At 41.6% G+C, this 19,078-nt stretch overlaps 3 protein-coding genes across 3 annotated transcripts; all 3 read left to right on the top strand.

Annotated features, from left to right (window-relative positions):
* Positions 1-1,625: 1,625 nt before the first annotated feature.
* Positions 1,626-7,740, top strand: LOC308075601 (protocadherin gamma-A12-like; the record flags this gene model as incomplete). The annotated part of the gene is made up of 3 exons (XM_080415547.1): positions 1,626-2,559; positions 6,212-7,293; positions 7,678-7,740. 3 exons carry the CDS (start codon positions 1,626-1,628, stop codon positions 7,738-7,740), a joined length of 2,079 nt encoding a protein of 692 aa, XP_080271673.1.
* A 739-nt stretch (positions 7,741-8,479) lies between these two features.
* On the top strand, positions 8,480-10,880 carry LOC308075600 (protocadherin gamma-A11-like; the record flags this gene model as incomplete). Its single annotated transcript, XM_080415546.1, has 2 exons — positions 8,480-10,774; positions 10,830-10,880. The coding sequence occupies 2 exons, from the start codon at positions 8,480-8,482 to the stop codon at positions 10,878-10,880; spliced, it is 2,346 nt and encodes a 781-aa protein (XP_080271672.1).
* A 453-nt stretch (positions 10,881-11,333) lies between these two features.
* Positions 11,334-18,898, top strand: LOC308075599 (protocadherin gamma-A11-like; the record flags this gene model as incomplete). Its single annotated transcript, XM_080415545.1, has 3 exons — positions 11,334-12,056; positions 16,421-18,153; positions 18,893-18,898. The coding sequence occupies exons 1-3, from the start codon at positions 11,390-11,392 to the stop codon at positions 18,896-18,898; spliced, it is 2,406 nt and encodes an 801-aa protein (XP_080271671.1). The 5' UTR covers positions 11,334-11,389.
* Between the last annotated feature and the right edge of the window lie 180 nt (positions 18,899-19,078).

Raw genomic sequence — 19,078 nt, 5'->3', positions numbered from 1 at the left:
AACGTTTTCATCCTGTCCAACTTTGGTGATATGCTCGAAACTGTTTGATTGAAGGGTGGCAGTCACTCAAACATAGCTTATCCGCCTTCCTCTTATTTACGAGACTGGCCGAACATGAACTATACACAGCACATGCAAACAATGGCATATATGATGCCTATTTTAGCACGACTTCTAGTTCAGAGTACCAATGGCTTCAAATTAGTAAGATCTTACAATTCCAACACACTGCATGCACACCAAATTCTTTCAAAGCACCACATTATTTAGATGTTGTCGTTTGGGAACACTCCTGCTCTTTGTGTTTCTGTCCATGGTGCTGAACTAGATCATCAGTTAGCGGCACTTTTTAACTATCAAGGCACGTTTTAGTATATATTTTTTTGTATTCTGTATTGTTTGTCACTTTTGATACCGAAACCTGAACCTCTCCCTTCTGGATGAGTTGCAGGCTACAATAAATAAACACATGGCTGTTTTTTTTTTTTTTTTTTGCTCAGTGGCAGTATAGCTTAGTTTTGCTGTGATGTTCTCATGTAGGGCGTATCCAGTTCAATTTCGAGACCCATTCCTTTCTATGACATTGCACTTAATATAGCAGGAATGCTTTTAAATGTTTTGTACAGTTGTGGACATGCATATTCATGCATAATGTTGAATAATATTATTTTAGATAGAACAATATCTGCAAAGAAAGTGAATGGTGTGTTTAAAAGCTTGAAAACATAGCCACGATGTAATCGAGGGATACACTTGATGAGGCCCCTTGTCATGGTACCGACTTGTCTCGGTTAAAGTTGGCTGACATAACAAAAGACTTTGCCGTTACATTATTACAGATATAGTATGCCAATACTATATTAATCGTGTAATATTGTAACGGTTTTGTGCTTTCCTTTCTGCTGCACACTTAAGTTAGAGACAACTAATGTTGTATTCAAGCCAACAGTATTCCTTTCTAACATGTATTAATTAAAATGGACACATCGGGTCGCTGTCCACTAACACAGGCGAGGCCTCCCACCCACAACTATTGCGCTGTTATTATAGGCTCGGTCTTCTTAGCCATGGGATCATTGGGATGACGAGTGTCTGTATCAAATACTCTCTTATTGAAGATATTCGTGTATAATAGAACGTTTAATTTTGATGTTACTTGCAGACAGTCTTTTTTCTAGTTGTGAAATTGAGGCATAGGCTATTCAACGCGTTGGAAGTTACAGTCAGTCCTTACGATGGGGCACAATGGATTTTCAGTACTAGGCCTGCTCTGTGGATTTGCTTTCTTTCTTCGGATGTTGCATGTTGGAAATGGAGATTTAAGCTATTCTATCCAAGAGGAGTTACAACGTGGGTCTGTTGTTGGAAATATAGCTAAGGATCTCGGACTGGATACGAGAACATTGTCTGTTCGCAAGGCCCGTATAGACAGCGATGGGAAGCATAAACGATATTGTGACCTAAATGTTATATCTGGGGACTTGACAGTAGCAGAGAGAATTGATAGAGAAGAGATTTGTGGTGAGAAGGTTTCTTGTATCATTAGGTTTGAACTGGTCTTACAAGGACCGTTAGAATTACATCGCATTGCAGTCCAAATACAAGATATAAATGATAATGCTCCCATGTTTACTAAAGAATCAATCAAGATAGAAATCAGTGAGTTGGCAGTTAAAGGAGCTCGTTTTCGTGTCAATGAGGCTCACGACATAGACATAGGAAAAAACACAGTTCAAAGCTACGTTTTACAGAGGAATGATCACTTGGCCCTGACAATTCAGTCAAAACAAGATGGAAGTAAATTTGCAGAATTAGTCTTGGATAAAGAATTAGACCGCGAGGAACAACACGAAATGGAATTACTGCTCACTGCATTAGATGGAGGCATCCCCCAAAGAACAGGTACTGCAATTATACATGTCACTGTACTGGATGCTAATGATAACGCCCCAGTGTTTACCCAAGCAATCTATAAAGCCAGTCTGCCTGAAAATTCTCCTCTCGATAGTACAGTGGTAACAGTGAGTGCTACCGATGCAGACGAAGGTGTTAATGGTGAAGTGATGTATGAGTTCAGTCGTATTTCAGAGAAAGCTAGGAAAATGTTTACTTTAAACCAAACCACAGGGGAGATCAAAGTGATAGGGCTTTTGGATTTCGAAGAAGAGTCAATGTATGAAATGCGCATAGAAGCCAAAGACGGATATGGACTTACATCAGATTCCAAAGTGATATTTGATATCACAGATGTGAACGACAATGCCCCTATAATATATTTGAAATCTCTTATTAACCCCATACCCGAAAATGTGTCACCTGGCACAGAGGTGGGCATCATTAACGTGCAAGATGGAGACTCGGAGAATAACCGACAAGTCCACTGCTCGATTCAACACCACGTCCCTTTTAAGCTCATACCATCAATCAAAAACTATTATTCTCTGATCACTACGGGAGAGCTCGACCGTGAAGTCGTGCATGATTACAACATTACAATCACTGCCACTGATGAGGGCTCTCCACCTCTGTCCTCCACTAAAACTATTCAGTTATCAGTAGGTGACGTCAATGACAACCCGCCTGTGTTTGATGAACAGTTCTACAGCGCCTACATGAGTGAAAATAACAAACCTGGTTCAACTTTATGCACTGTCAATGCTCGAGACCCAGACTGGAGACAAAATGGTACAGTGATGTATTCTCTCCTACCTGGTGACGTGAACGGCTCTCCAGCATCATCCTACATTTCTGTCAACAGCGACACGGGGGTGATCCACGCGGTGAGGTCGTTTGATTATGAGCAGTTTAGGCGTTTCAAAGTGCATGTGATGGCGAGAGACAACGGTTCCCCGCCACTCAGCAGCAACGTGACTGTCAGTGTCTTCATAATGGATGTGAATGACAACTCTCCTCAGATACTGTACCCCGCCTTAGAGGGCAACTCATTCATGACTGAACTGATCCCCAAAGCTGCGCAAGGAGGCTCTCTGGTGTCCAAGGTGATAGCAGTGGACGCAGACTCCGGACAGAATGCCTGGCTGTCCTATCATATTGTCAAATCCACGGCTCCAGGGCTTTTCACAATCGGCCTCCACAGTGGAGAGATCAGAACCCAGCGGGACATTTCTGAATCTGACAGCATGAAACAAAACCTCATCGTGACAGTGACAGATAATGGACAGTCATCTCTCTCTGCCACCTGTGCCATGTATTTACTTATTTCTGATAACTTGGCTGAAGTACCAGAATTGAAAGATATGTCTTATGACGAGAACAACTCTAAACTGACTTATTATCTGATAATAGCACTGGTCTCAGTGTCCACGTTTTTTCTGACCTTCATTATTGTTATCCTGGGTGTGAGGTTTTGTCACAGGAGAAAGCCCAGACTGTTGTTTGATGGAGCCGTTGCCATTCCCAGCGCGTATCTCCCTCCTAATTACGCAGACGTTGATGGCACTGGAACTTTACGCAGCACTTACAATTATGACGCCTACTTGACGACAGGTTCTAGAACCAGTGATTTCAAGTTTGTCGGCTCATACAATGACAACACACTGCTTGCTGACCAGACTCTGAGAAAAACACCAACTGACTTTGCTGAGGCATTTGGAGACTCCGATTCATCCCCCGAGGTAGGCTTCACCGTTGCTTTAATTCATATTCACGTGCCTTTGACTTGCGTATACACTCTCATAACATCTAAGACATGTATGTATTTATTTATTGGGAACTATCTTTTTGAATTTGTTAAACAACTTTGTTCAGTTAGAATAGGACTTTAAACAATCCTTCTGTCTGACAGCTATAGGCCTACTACAACACAGATGATGATGCTGTCCGACAGCTATAGGCCTCTTTACAGTAGGCCTACTGTATGTACACAGAAGACGATGTTGTCATAGTCGTCATGTGAACCAGTGGAAATCGCTTTTTGCGAGCAAATGGTTGTCTTATCGTCATAAGGGCACTCCTCCCTTTGCCTATAGGAGTTTTCAAAACAATTGGGAGTTTTATTTTATTCATCACAGAGACAATGTTGCCCACAATGCCCTGATGACCTGTAACAACTTCACAAGACTCTGTCCATGGTCCTGAAAGGCAAAACAACGTCTGAGTGAAGTGAATGTTGCAATGGTATACTTGTCACGGTATTTTATGTGATTTTCTAACACTGCCAAATATTACCTTTCTATCTTTGGTTTGCGGACACCATCTAATACATTTCGACAGCTTGTTGATTTATTGGTGATTTAAAGTGTTTTCATTGGGATTTTGAAGTCTTTCATCAGCCACCAGTTTGAGGCCTGGCTGGATGTTATGACTTGTCGACAAATCGTTTTGTCTTCTTCATTCCTGTTTTAGTTCAGCTGAAAGGGTGGGGGAAGGTTATAGATTAGGTTCATGTTTGAGAAAAAAGAAAGAAATAGACAAGAAAAAGCCTTTGAAGTGACATGTTTATTTGAATGTTTTGTAAACTTATTTGCTTACCGGTTTCTCGCTGTTTCCCACCACTGCAGTTTGTTTTAATGCTTTTTTTTTTAAATATGCAGACAACGTTGATTACTAGCAATAATGTTGCATATCTCTCGTCTGCTACTCCATGTGATGAAATAATATGGCTACATAATGTTATGGAAAATACGCATGCTGTATGTGATATCAGAAAAGGACACATTGTGTCGCTGTCGGTCAGTTTACTTGAAGCTTCTATTACCAATAGTGAACATCTCCACCCAGTGTTCTCCGTGTAGTGTTGGGAATGCGTCTGTGAGTCCTGTGTTGTTTTACTCTTTATCTATCTGGTTTAGTTTCGTATGTGTTTATCATTTGAAAGTAATACAATCTAAAACATACATTAATTTTAATTGTTGTGTAGGCCTATCTTGCTAAATGATGGAACAACACCACCAAGGATTTTCAAAAATTGGCTTTGTCATTCGCTTCGTGATTGTTCTGCTTGGGCTTCAAATCGTCAGTGGAGATGTAAGCTTTTCTTTTCCAGAGGAGATGAAATTGGGATCTGTTATTGGAAATATGGCCAAAGACCTCGGGCTTGAGATTGGTAGCCTGTCATCACGCAAGGCTCGTATTGATACTGAAGGGAATAACGACAAATATTGTGATATCAATTTGAAAACCGGGGACTTGATAGTCGCTGAGCGGATGGACAGAGAGCGTCTTTGTGGCAAGAAAGCATCCTGCATTTTAAAACAGGAACTCGTACTGGAGAATCCATTAGAGCTGCGTCGCATTAGTCTCCATGTTCAAGATATAAATGACAACTCTCCGCAATTTAAAAGGGATATGATTCGAATGGAAATAAGCGAATCTGCGGTCAAGGGCACTACTTTTTTGATAGAAGAGGCACACGACGCGGATATAGGTACAAATTCAGTTAAAAGGTACAACCTACAAAATAATCAGAATTTTGTGCTAAAAGTAGACAGCAACACGGTTGAAATCGTATTAGAGAACACACTTGATAGAGAAAGACGGCAAGACATGAATTTGTCTCTCACAGCTGTGGATGGGGGCATACCGGAGAGATCGGGTACGGTAGTCATACACGTCACTGTACTGGATGCTAATGATAACGCCCCAGTGTTTAGCCAGGCTGTATATAAAGCCAGTCTGCCTGAAAACTCTCCTATAGATACTGTGGTGGTTACAGTGAGTGCTACTGATGCAGATGAAGGGTTGAATGGAGAAGTGTCGTATGATTTTGGTCATGTGTCAGAAGAGGATGAGAAACTATTTTCTATTGATAGTAAAACGGGAGAAATTAGAGTAATTGGTACTACTGACTTTGAGAAGGTGGCTTCATTTGAATTACGAGTCACAGCTAAAGATGGTCTTGGATTAAGCTCATACGCTAAGGTTATGATCAATCTGATTGATATTAATGACAATGCCCCTGTAATATATATTAAATCCCTAACAACCCCCATACCAGAGAACGTGCCACCTGGTACAGAAGTGGGCATTATTAACGTCCAGGACAGAGACTCTGAGAATAACAGACAGGTCCGCTGCTCCATTGACCAACACATCCCTTTTAAGCTCGTTCCTTCCATCAAAAACTATTATTCTCTAGTGACCACGGGAGAATTGGACCGTGAACTTGTGTCAGATTACAACATTACAATCACTGCTACTGATGAGGGCTCTCCACCGCTGTCCTCATCTAAAACTATTCAGTTATTAGTAGGTGATGTGAACGACAACCCACCTGTGTTTGGAGAGCAGTCCTACAAGGCCTACGTGACTGAAAATAACAAACCTGGCTCGACTTTGTCTTCCATTACTGCTCGAGACCCAGACTGGAGACAAAATGGAACAGTGATTTACTCTCTTTTACCTGGTGAGGTTAACGGTTCCCCGGTATCCTCCTACGTATCTGTTAATGGTGACACAGGGGTGGTCCACGCTGTGAGGTCGTTCGATTATGAACAGCTCAGGAGCTTTAAAGTCCACATTATGGCCAGAGACAACGGTTCTCCTCCACTCAGCAGCAACGTTACTGTCAATGTGTTCATAACGGACGTGAATGACAACTCTCCTCAGATACTGTACCCCGCCCCAGAGGGCAACTCTTTTCTGACGGAGCTGGTCCCCAAAGCTGCGCACGGGAGCTCCCTGGTGTCCAAAGTGATAGCAGTGGATGCAGATTCTGGACAGAATGCCTGGTTGTCTTATCATATTGTCAAATCCACTGATCCAGGACTTTTCACTATTGGTCTCCACAGTGGAGAGATCAAGACACAGCGGGACATTTCTGAATCTGACAGCATGAAACAGAACCTCATTGTGGCAGTGAAAGATAACGGACAACCTTCTCTTTCTGCCACCTGTTCCATATATTTACTTATTTCTGATAACTTGGCTGAAGTTCCAGAACTAAAGGACATGTCCATTGATGAGAACAACTCTAAACTGACCTCATATCTGATCATCGCACTGGTGTCCGTTTCCACATTTTTTCTGACCTTCATTATTGTCATCCTGGGTGTGAGGTTTTGTCACAGGAGAAAGCCCAGACTGTTGTTTGATGGAGCGGTTGCCATCCCTGGCGCTTATCTTCCTCCTAATTACGCAGATGTAGACGGCACAGGAACTTTACGCAGCACCTACAACTATGACGCCTATTTAACTACGGGATCTAGAACCAGTGACTTCAAGTTTGTCACATCCTATAATGACAACACGCTGCCTGCAGACCAGACAATGAGAAAGAGTCCATCTGACTTTGCTGAGACATTTGGAGACTCTGAGGGTGAGGGGTCACCTGAGGTAGGCACATTTTCACACTTCTTATACCAGGTCAAAATGACCTTAAACTCTATAGCCGAATGGAACATTAAGAGGCCATCTGTGTATTATAGTTTGCGGTGAACTGCCGCTGTCCATGGTGCTAGAAAAACAGATATACTGTCTCTCTGTCTCTTTGTCTGTCTGTTTCACTCTCTCTCTCTCTTTCTCCCTCTCTGCTCTTAATTATAGTTTTATATGCCACTACCGTACTGCCGCAAAAGTTGCAAAACTATTTCATAACACAATTAGCCAGATTCCATGTCAGTACTCGTGTTGTAATATTGTGCCGCTGTCCAACACAACTGCAAAACACAACTATACTGGGCTAAATGCAATGTCAGCTGTCTATTATTTATACCCTAGTTTGTTAAAGACGGAGCTCTTGCTTGCACTGGAGAATGGCTGCTGTCCATGGTGCTGAAATAACATCTCTCCTGCATATATATATATATATATATATATATATATATATATATATATATATATGTGTGTATATATATATGTGTGTATATATATATATATATATCAAATGAGAGGATATGGTGGACCACACATTGTGTGAATTCGCTTCAACAGTGTGCGACTGGGATTGGGGGCTGTACTGTACTTCTTAAGTTGATTTATTTCGCTATCCGTAGTGCTGAAATCAAGAGAAAACCATTTCGTTATTATTTTTTTTATTTTCTATTTTTTACAATAGCTGTTAATTTAAATATCATGTAGAGCACATATCTTTTTTTTTTATTGTCCAAGGCCCCTTAAGCTCCATGAAGCAATGCTTTACATTTCACTAGCCCTGTTTTCAATATGATGTAATAGCTAGAACTGACTCAAAGTGTCGCTGTCCACTAACTGATCTCAAATCACACTACGTCTTTTTACACATCACCAACTAGCTTGGATGGACACCACGGCTTCTGCGTTTGCCAACAAGGACAATCGTGGGCATTCTCATCTTCCCATGTTGATACGCAGACATTTTACTGGCTTGGTCAGACAGCATTTTTTTATGAACAGCATCATTATTTAGTGTATTTGTTTTGTCTAAAGGAAAAGAATGGAGCACAAAGGATTTATAATGCATGGTCTGGTTGGCTACTTAGGATTCTTTCTTCTCGTGCTGCAAATCGTACATGGAGATGTCACCTATTCGTTTCCAGAAGAGATGAAACGCGGTTATGTTATTGGAAACATAGCCAAGGATTTGGGGATTCAGGTGGACAAACTATCGGCTCGAAAGGCCCGTATTGATACGGAGGGGAACAGCAAACGGTATTGTGACATTAATCTAAGTAACGGGGATTTGCTTATTGCCGACAGGATTGATAGAGAGGGCCTCTGTGGTAAGAAGGCATCCTGCATTTTAAAACAAGAGCTTGTTATAGAGAATCCTTTAGAGTTACACCGTATTAGCCTTCATGTACAAGATATAAACGACAATTCTCCGCAATTTAAAAAGGATACAATCAAATTTGAAATACACGAATCCGCAGATAAAGGAAACCGCTTTCGTTTAGATGAAGCGCACGATGCCGACATCGGACAAAATACAATTCAAAGCTACACTCTACAGACAAATGAAAACTTCAATTTAAACGTTCATGGGAAAAGTGGTGGAGGCAAATATAGTGAGTTAATTTTAGAGAAAGAGCTAGACAGAGAGCAACAGCAGGAGTTAACTATTGTGCTTATCGCTACAGATGGCGGTGCACCTCAGAGATCAGGAAGTGTAGTCATACACATTACTGTACTGGATGCTAATGATAACGCCCCTGTGTTTAGCCAGGCAGTTTATAAAGCCAGCCTGCCTGAAAACTGTCCTCTAGATACTGTAGTGGTTACAGTAAGTGCTACTGATGCAGACGAGGGAGTGAATGGAGATGTGACGTACGAACTAGATCACATTTCAGATACAAATAACGTTTTCACACTCGATCAGAATACCGGTGAAGTAAAAGTAAGCGGATCAATAGATTATGAACAACTGTCCAATTATGAGATGCAAATTACTGCAAAAGATGGCCTTGGATTAGTGTCAACATGTACATTATTAATTGAAATAACAGATGTAAACGACAACCCCCCTATCATATTCATTAAATCCCTCACAAGCCAAATTCCAGAGAACCTGCCTCCTGACACAGAGGTTGGCATTATTAATGTACAAGACAGAGACTCTGAGAGTAACCGACAGGTTCGGTGCTCCATTGAACAAAACGTCCCCTTTAAGCTAATTCCATCTATTAAAAACTATTATTCTATTGTAACTACGGGTGAGCTTGACCGTGAACTAGTGTCAGATTACAATATAACAATAGCTGCAACTGATGAGGGATCGCCACCTCTGTCCTCCTCTAAAACTATTCAATTATCAGTAGGTGACGTCAACGACAACCCACCTGTGTTTGAAGAACAATTCTACAGCGCCTACGTGATTGAAAATAATAAACCAGGTTCCAATTTATGTTCCGTTACTGCCCGAGACCCAGACTGGAGACAAAATGGCACAGTGATCTATTCTCTGTTACCTGGTGAGGTGAATGGTGTGCCAGTGTCATTCTACCTATCAATTAATGGAGATACGGGGGGAATTCATGCAGTAAGGGCGTTTGATTATGAACAATTTAGGAACTTTAAAGTCCATGTGATGGCCAGAGACAACGGTTCTCCCCCACTCAGTAGCAACGTGACTGTCAGTGTCTTCATAACGGATGTGAATGACAACTCTCCTCAAATACTGTACCCCGCCGTAGAGGGCAACTCTTTCCTGACAGAATTGGTCCCCAAAGCTGCGCGCAGTGGCTCCCTAGTGTCAAAGGTAATTGCAGTGGACGCAGACTCCGGACAAAACGCATGGCTGTCTTATCATATTGTCAAATCCACAGATCCAGGACTTTTCACCATTGGTCTCCACAGCGGAGAGATCAGGACACAGCGGGACATTTCTGAATCTGACAGCATGAAACAGAACCTCATCGTGGCAGTGAAAGATAACGGACAACCTTCTCTCTCTGGCACTTGTGCCATGCATTTTATTATTTCTGATAACTTGGCCGAAGTTCCAGAACTAAAGGACATGTCCATTGATGAGAACAACTCTAAACTGACTTCATATCTGATCATCGCACTGGTGTCTGTTTCCACCTTCTTTCTGACCTTCATTATTATTATCCTGGGTGTGAGGTTTTGTCGCAGGAGAAAGCCCAGACTGTTGTTTGATGGAGCGGTTGCCATCCCTGGCGCTTATCTCCCTCCTAATTACGCGGATGTAGACGGCACAGGAACTTTACGCAGCACCTACAACTATGATGCTTATTTAACTACGGGATCTAGAACCAGTGACTTCAAGTTTGTCACATCCTATAATGACAACACGCTGCCTGCAGACCAGACAATGAGAAAGAGTCCATCTGACTTTGCTGAGACATTTGGAGACTCTGAGTGTGAGGGGTCACCTGAGGTAGGCACATGTTCACACTTCTTATGTAATGGCAAAATTACCTTAATCTCTTTAGCCAAATGGAAAATTAAGAGGCCATCTGTGTATGCAATACACAAGCCTATAGATATGGTATATATGGTGAAGACGTTGATTACAGTTAATCCTATTCAATCAAGACGCAGCTCTTGCCTGCAGTCACTGTTGAACGGCTGCTGTCCATGGTGCTGGAAACCAAACCCAGATATTCCTTCTCTCTGTCTCTGTCTCTCTCTCTCTGTCTCTCTGTCTCTCTGTCTCTCTGTCTCTCTGTCTCTTGCCTCTCCCCCCTCTTATTTCCCTCTGTTTAATTATTGCTTGATATGCCATGTACAGAACCGTACTGCCGCAAATGCCATACTGCATATTCATACACGAAATCATTTGCTTGTTTCAATTTTGTGGTTTGCACACTTGGTGTCGCTATATGCTTGATTTTGTATCCATTCCCACACCCACTGGGATCGATGAATACAAAGGCTATTTTTGTTCAGTAATGAGTAGCCTTAACCCGAAGGAGGAAGCACAATATTACGGCCGATTGGACATTCTTCTTAAACAAATCTTTTGCTTTTTCGTCACTTGCGTCATCTTGAAATGAGGAAGATGACTGAGTGGATTGCTGCGAAATACTGCGTCGTTGCTGTGATTTATCTCGCATTATGCTACGTAAATGGAGACACAAGCTATTCTTTTCCAGAGGAGATGAAACGTGGATCTGTTGTTGGGAATATAGCCAAGGACCTCGGTCTGGAAGTTGCCAGGCTGTCTGCTCGAAATCCACGTATTGATACCGAGGGGAGCCGTAAAAGGTATTTTGACATAAAGCTGAATTCTGGTGAGTTGATCGTCGCCGACAGGATTGACAGAGAAGGCCTATGTGGCAAGAAGGCGACGTGCGTTTTAAAAGTGGAACTCGTGTTGGAGAATCCTCTGGAACTTCATCGCATTAGTGTCCATATACAAGATATCAACGACAATTCTCCACAATTCAACGAAAACAAGATAACTATTGAAATATATGAATCGGCGGATAAAGGAGCACGTTTCTTAGTAGGGGAAGCACATGATCTGGACGTAGGACAAAATGCAGTTCAGACTTATTCTTTAGAGAAAAATGAACACTTTATTTTCAATGTCAACACAAAAAGTGGCGGAAGAAAATATAGTGAGTTAGTCTTGGAAAAAGAGTTAGATCGGGAAGAACTGCAGGATGTTAAATTACTGCTTACAGCTCTCGATGGTGGCTCACCACAGAGATCAGGTACTGTCGTCATACACGTCACTGTACTGGATGCTAATGATAACGCCCCAGTGTTTAGCCAGGCCGTCTATAAAGCCAGTCTGCCTGAAAACTCGCCTGTAGACACCATTGTTACCACAGTGACTGCTGCTGATGCAGATGAAGGTGTTCATGGCGAAGTAATGTATGATTTTGATCATTTATCTGACGAGGATAGACATTTGTTTTCTCTTAACCCCAAAAATGGTGAAGTGAAGGTAATTGGCCTAGTTGACTATGAAGAAAGGTCTTCATTTGAATTACAAATAAAAGCAAAAGATGGATTAGGATTGACATCATATTCCACATTAATCATTGATTTAATTGATGTTAATGATAATGCCCCTGTCATTGAATTAAAAACTCTGATTAACCCCATACCAGAGAATGTCCCACTTGGTACAGAGGTGGGCATCATTAATGTTCAGGATAGAGATTCTGAAAATAATCGAAAGGTGTACTGTTCCATTGTACAGAATCTCCCCTTTAAACTTGTTCCATCCATCAAAAACTACTATTCCCTAGTGACCACAGGACAACTTGACCGTGAACTAGTATCAGATTACAACATTACAGTCACTGCCACTGATGAGGGCTCTCCACCTCTATCCTCTTCTAAAACTATTCAGTTATCAGTTGGTGACATCAACGACAACCCACCTGTGTTTGAAGAAAATGTCTACAGCGCCCACGTGACTGAAAATAATAAACCTGGATCCACTTTATGCTCCGTTACAGCGCTAGACACAGACTGGAGGCAAAATGGTACAGTCATTTATTCCCTTTTACCTGGTGAGATCAATGGTTCCCCGGTGTCTTCCTATCTCTCCATTAACGGAGACACAGGGGTAATCCACGCTGTGAGGTCGTTTGATTTTGAACAGTTCAGGAGTTTTAAAGTCCACATTATGGCCAGAGACAACGGGTCTCCTCCTCTCAGCAGCAATGTGACTGTCAGTGTCTTCATAACAGATGTTAATGACAACTCTCCTCAAATACTCTACCCCACCCAGGAGGGAACCTCATTCATGACTGAACTGGTCCCCAAAAGTGCTCAAGGGGGCACTTTGGTGTCCAAGGTGATAGCAGTTGATGCAGACTCTGGACAGAATGCCTGGCTGTCCTATCATATTGTCAAATCCACACATCCAGGAATTTTTACTGTTGGTCTCCACAGCGGAGAGATCAGGACACAGAGAGACATTGCTGAATCTGACAGCATGAAACAGAACCTCATTGTGGCAGTAAAGGATAATGGGCAGCCTTCTCTCTCTGCCACCTGTGCCATGTATTTACTTATTTCTGATAACTTGGCTGAAGTTCCTGAACTAAAAGACTTGTCCTATGATGAGAACAACTCGAAACTGACTTCTTATCTGATCATTGCGCTTGTGTCGGTGTCCACCTTTTTTCTGACTTTCATTATTGTTATCCTGGGTGTGAGGTTTTGTCGCAGACGAAAGCCCAGACTGTTGTTTGATGGAGCTGTTGCCATCCCCAGTGCTTATCTCCCTCCTAATTATGCAGAGGTTGATGGCACAGGAACTTTACGCAGTACTTGCAATTATGATGCCTACTTGACGACAGGGTCTAGAACCAGTGACTTCAAGTTTGTCAGCTCATACAATGACTACACGTTGCCTGCAGACCAAACTCTGAGAAAAAGTCCATCCGACTTTGTTGAGGCATTTGGAAACTCTGAGGAATCTCTTGAGGTATTTCACATCTCTTTTATTTACTTGACTTTTTTACATGATCTATTCAAGCAATATTTTGATTCTTTACATGTACATACAGCCTATCAGCGTTCAATGTAGTTTTGCCTGTCCTTTGCTTTGAAAAGCACTGAAGTACTACTTAACTTGCTCTTGGCCGCTTATCCTGTTCTTCCTCGACTAGGGTTCATGCCCGGTATACCCTGATATTGCACTTTGCTGCAAAATCTGCTAAATGAAAGTTGGGATACTTTTACCCATTCTAGTTTTTAATTTTGAATGTTTAGATTTGTCATGCCTTTTAATATTTACTTTCCATGGATTCCATCTAAACACATTTGTAATTTTATATCAGAAAATGTAATTGCGTAACTCCCTTCCAGCCAGGAAAACTTACATATTGATATTATAAGTTTATTGTTGTTTAAGTGGTGTCGATGGGTTTGATTTTGGTTGACCAGATCTGCTTTTATGGCTTGCTGCTTCATTTATGTGCATTGACTTGGTTAGTAGCCTAGTAATATGCCTCAGTTAATGATGATTGGTTTGCTTTTAAATGTGCAAAATTTGCTTTAGGCTAGTTACAACTTCCCGACTGAACTTGCGTTACTTATTAAATGTAAAGGATTGTAAAGGGTTGACACCCAACCCAACTTTGTGATGCAAGTACGTTTCAGATTGCACTGTGTGAGGGTTCTCAGTAGGTCTCTGAAATGTGTGAAAGTTCATTTCATTGTTTACTATGGCAGCTGCTTTTGTTATAGGGAAGGGCTTTTGTTTCATGGTTTCGCTTTTCTGTCTGACAGAGGGATATGTAGATTTGAATTTGTAATGTACTTATAAATATGTCCTTGTTGGTTGTCTATCAGTAGAGTAAACTTTAATCCACTTATATTTCTGGTATTTACCATGCACAAACCATTACAAAAAATCGGAATAAAACCTTGTCCCTGTTTTATTGCCACAATGTTTTAATCTAGAACTGGAAACATTGTGTCCAGATATTTATGTTTTGCTTTGATCGCACAGGTCAAATATTTGCTTGGATTACTGTACATATTAAGCATTTTATGCAGATTTGATTGAATACTTTATTAACAGTTTGCAAACATTACAGAGGTACAGTTATACAATAATGCTTAAAGGATAACACAAAACCCCCTGAGACCAATCACTTGTCCTGTTGTCAAATATCAACCTTTTGATTGAAGTTGCCATACTAGTCATTTCACTTGTGATATCTGGAGTTTACTTTCAAAACAACATCATTAAGTTTACCCGTCATTTGTAATCTAATACCCACTAAAATGCTATTGCGAAATAAAATGCATTAACATATGCCATTGAAATAATTATCTGAATATTTACTTGACATTTTGTAATGATGATTTTAGATACTCTTAGACTTAGATGCTCACTGTACCAACAACGTAATCCCTTTAAGAGTTATATTCCATTCTCATTCTCTGGTCTCTGTCCAACACTCTGTCATAGTAGGCTACCGCTCTGTCTCTGTCCGTGGTGCTGAATGTGGTCATAGGCTTGTCTTGATGCTGCCTATCACATTATCACGGTTATTTGCAATTGTTGTGGCTGTGTTGTTTTTGCAACACATAGGTTTAAGTTTTTTTTTGTTTTGTTCATTGGTCAATACAGTATTTTAGATTTGGATGGAAGAAGATTATACACGTGATTGAATTGTAGTGACTATGATAATTTGCTCTGATCACTGCCATTCACCTGTAATAACTGTAATATACCCAAAGTGTCGCTGTTCACCAGATGATGAGAGAGGTCCTCCTACTGAAATAAATGGGTAGTCTACAAAAGGAAGGTTCCATTGCTGTAGAAACAGTACAGGTCGCTTATACTTCTAAAATTTCCTGTCGATATTCGTTTATTTAAAAAAAGACAGATATGGCATTCACTGACTAGATTAACCTACATATTGGTATCACGTTTCTTAAAAGACAATGGGGCACAAATTGAAATCCCTGCTGGGCTTTTTGTGCGGAGTTGCAGTCTTCGTCCAATTTACCAATGGAGATCTGAGCTATTCTATACCGGAGGAGATGAAACATGGCTCTGTTGTTGGGAATATAGCTAAAGATCTCGGACTGGAGGCAAGAAGAATGTCAGATCGTAAGGCGCGTATTGACACCGAGGGAGACCGCCAGCATTGTTGTGATATTGATTTAAAAACGGGAAACCTCGTCGTTGGAGAGAGAATCGACAGAGAGGAGTTATGTGGGGAGAAGATTTCCTGCATGGTCAAATTTGAGTTGGTTCTAGAGGGCCCTTTGGAATTGCATCGTGTTTCGCTGCTGATTCAGGATGTTAATGACAATTCTCCAGTTTTCCCAAAGGATACAGTAAAACTAGAAATAAGAGAATCTGCTACTAAAGGAGCTCGCTATCGCATTAACGAGGCAAACGACGCTGATATTGGGCAAAATGCGGTACAGCGTTACAGTTTACAAAATAATGACAATTTTGTTCTGTCTATTCAAGGAGATAATGATGGGTCTAAAAATGTTGAATTGGTATTAGAAAAGGAGCTAGATCGTGAGAAACAAAATAGTTTAAATCTAGCACTCGTTGCAGTTGACGGAGGCTCTCCACAGAGATCAGGTACTGTAGTCATACACGTCACTGTGCTAGATGCTAATGATAACGCCCCAGTGTTTAGCCAGGCCATCTATAAAGCTAGTCTACCCGAAAACTCACCTCTAGATACTCTAGTGGTTACAGTAAATGCTACTGATGCTGACGAGGGAATCAATGGAGAGGTCACATATGAATTCAGTCGCATATCAGAAAGAGCCAGAAAAGCATTTTCACTGGACAGTAAAACGGGTGAAATTAAAGTAACAGGGTCGATTGATTTCGAGAGTGACCCTAAATATGAGATGCGTATATATGCCAAGGATGGGTATGGACTTTCATCTGATGCTAAAGTAATAATTGATATCACTGATATGAATGACAATGCTCCAGTAATATATCTAAAATCCCTGTCTAATCCAATACCAGAGAACGTGCAACCTGGTACTGAAGTGGGCATCATTAACGTGCAAGATAGAGACTTTGAGAAAAACCGACAAGTCCGCTCCTCAATTCCGGAAAACGTTCCTTTCAAACTTGTTTCTTCAATTAAAAATTACTACTCTCTGGTCACCACAGGACACCTGGACCGTGAACTAGTGTCAAATTACAACATTACAATCACTGCCACTGATGAGGGCTCTCCACCTCTGTCCTCCTCTAAAACCATTCATTTATCAGTGGGTGACGTCAATGACAACCCGCCTGTGTTTGAGGAACAGTCCTACAGCACCTTCGTGACTGAGAATAACAAACCTGGTTCAACTTTATGTTCCATTACTGCTCGAGACCCAGACTGGAGACAAAACGGCACAGTGATTTACTCTCTTTTACCCGGAGATGTAAACGGTTCCCCGGCATCCTCCTACCTATCCATTAACGGAGATACAGGAGTGATCCACACCGTCAGATCATTTGATTATGAACAGTTCAGGAGCTTTAAAGTTCATGTGATGGCCAGAGACAATGGTTCTCCCCCTCTCAGCAGTAACGTGACTGTCAGTGTCTTCATAACGGATGTGAATGACAACTCTCCTCAGATACTGTACCCTGCACCAGCGGGCAACTCTTTAATGACAGAGCTAGTCCCCAAAGCTGCACACGGGGGCTCTCTGGTGTCCAAGGTGATAGCAGTGGATGCAGATTCTGGACAGAATGCATGGCTGTCTTATAATATTGTTAAATCCACTGATCCAGGACTTTTCACTATTGGTCTCCACAGTGGAGAGATCAGAATCCAGCGGGACATTTCTGAATCTGACAGCATGAAACAGAACCTTATTGTGGCAGTGAAAGATAATGGACAGCCTTCTCTCTCTGCAACCTGTTCCATGTATTTAATCATTTCTGATAACTTGGCTGAAGTTCCTGAACTTAAAGATATATCTTATGACGAGAACAACTCGAAAATGACTTCTTATCTGATCATTGCACTGGTGTCAGTGTCCACCTTTTTCCTGACCTTTATCATTGTCATCCTGGGTGTGAGGTTTTGTCACAGGAGAAAGCCAAGACTGCTTTTTGATGGTGCAGTTGCCATCCCCAGTGCTTATCTCCCTCCTAATTATGCAGATGTTGATGGCACTGGAACTTTACGCAGTACTTACAATTATGACGCCTACTTGACTACGGGGTCTAGAACCAGCGATTTCAAGTTCGTCGGTTCTTACAATGACAACACGCTGCCTGCTGACCAGACTCTGATAAAAACACCAACTGACTTTGTTGATGCATTTGGAGACTCCGATGACTCCTCGGAGGTAGGCATTGTAATCATACGTGTATTTTATTGCTGCTGCTGTTTTGTTTTTAGTTGTGTGATGCTTGTGCATATATGCCATACAGCTTTTATCATTAGGCTATTCACTTGCAGTTGCTAATTATTAGTATTTGTGTTAAATTGTATCAGTCAGTTTGACTGATTCAACTTAACACACAAAGACCAAACATGTGTATGCGCTTGTATGAATATGAGGGTCCCACTGACTTCACAATAACAAGCAAATTAATACACCTAACGCTTAACTATAGATGAATTAATGATTAACTCCTACATTAATTAATGAATCCATCGTGAACTTATCATCATCAGTTGTTTTGTACTGATTTCTTTCATACTGTACGCTAATGACGTCACGTTCACAAAAACGTGCACGTGCGTGCATGATCACGAATGCACACCGGACACGCTGTGTGTGTGTGTGTGTGTGTGTGTGTGTGTGTGTGTGTGTGTGTGTGTGTGTGTGTGTGTGTGTGTGTGTGTGTGTGTGTGTGTGTGTGTGTGTGTGTGTGTGTGTGTGTGTGTGTGTGTGTGTGTGTGTGTGTGTGTGTGTGTGTGTGTGTGTGTTCAGTTGTTGTATCCTAATTCGAAGACACGCTCAGCCACAAGGAGACATGAACTCGCATTGCTCTGGTTGCCTGGGACCAACATTGTCACCGTTTTTTTGAGAGACGCGGTATTGAGGTGTTAAGTGTTAAACTGTCTATTGTTTCTTTAAGTACTAACAACAAAGCTGCATGCTAGGCTTCTTTAACGTATGCAAATCCCGCGGGCATTAACAGTGCACCACTTGAGTAGGCCTGCTGGGCACGCAGTCAATGTAGCTGGCACGCAGCCTCGCAGGCAAGCACGTGCACGCAAGTGTATGCGGTAACACGCATTCCATCAGATTGCTCTAACATTAT

This window comes from Gymnoscopelus braueri, assembly GCF_963280865.1.
Source record: "Gymnoscopelus braueri genome assembly, chromosome: 20".
In the NCBI taxonomy this organism is placed as follows: Eukaryota; Metazoa; Chordata; class Actinopteri; order Myctophiformes; family Myctophidae; genus Gymnoscopelus; species Gymnoscopelus braueri.
This window is presented reverse-complemented; position numbering and strand designations above follow the sequence as displayed.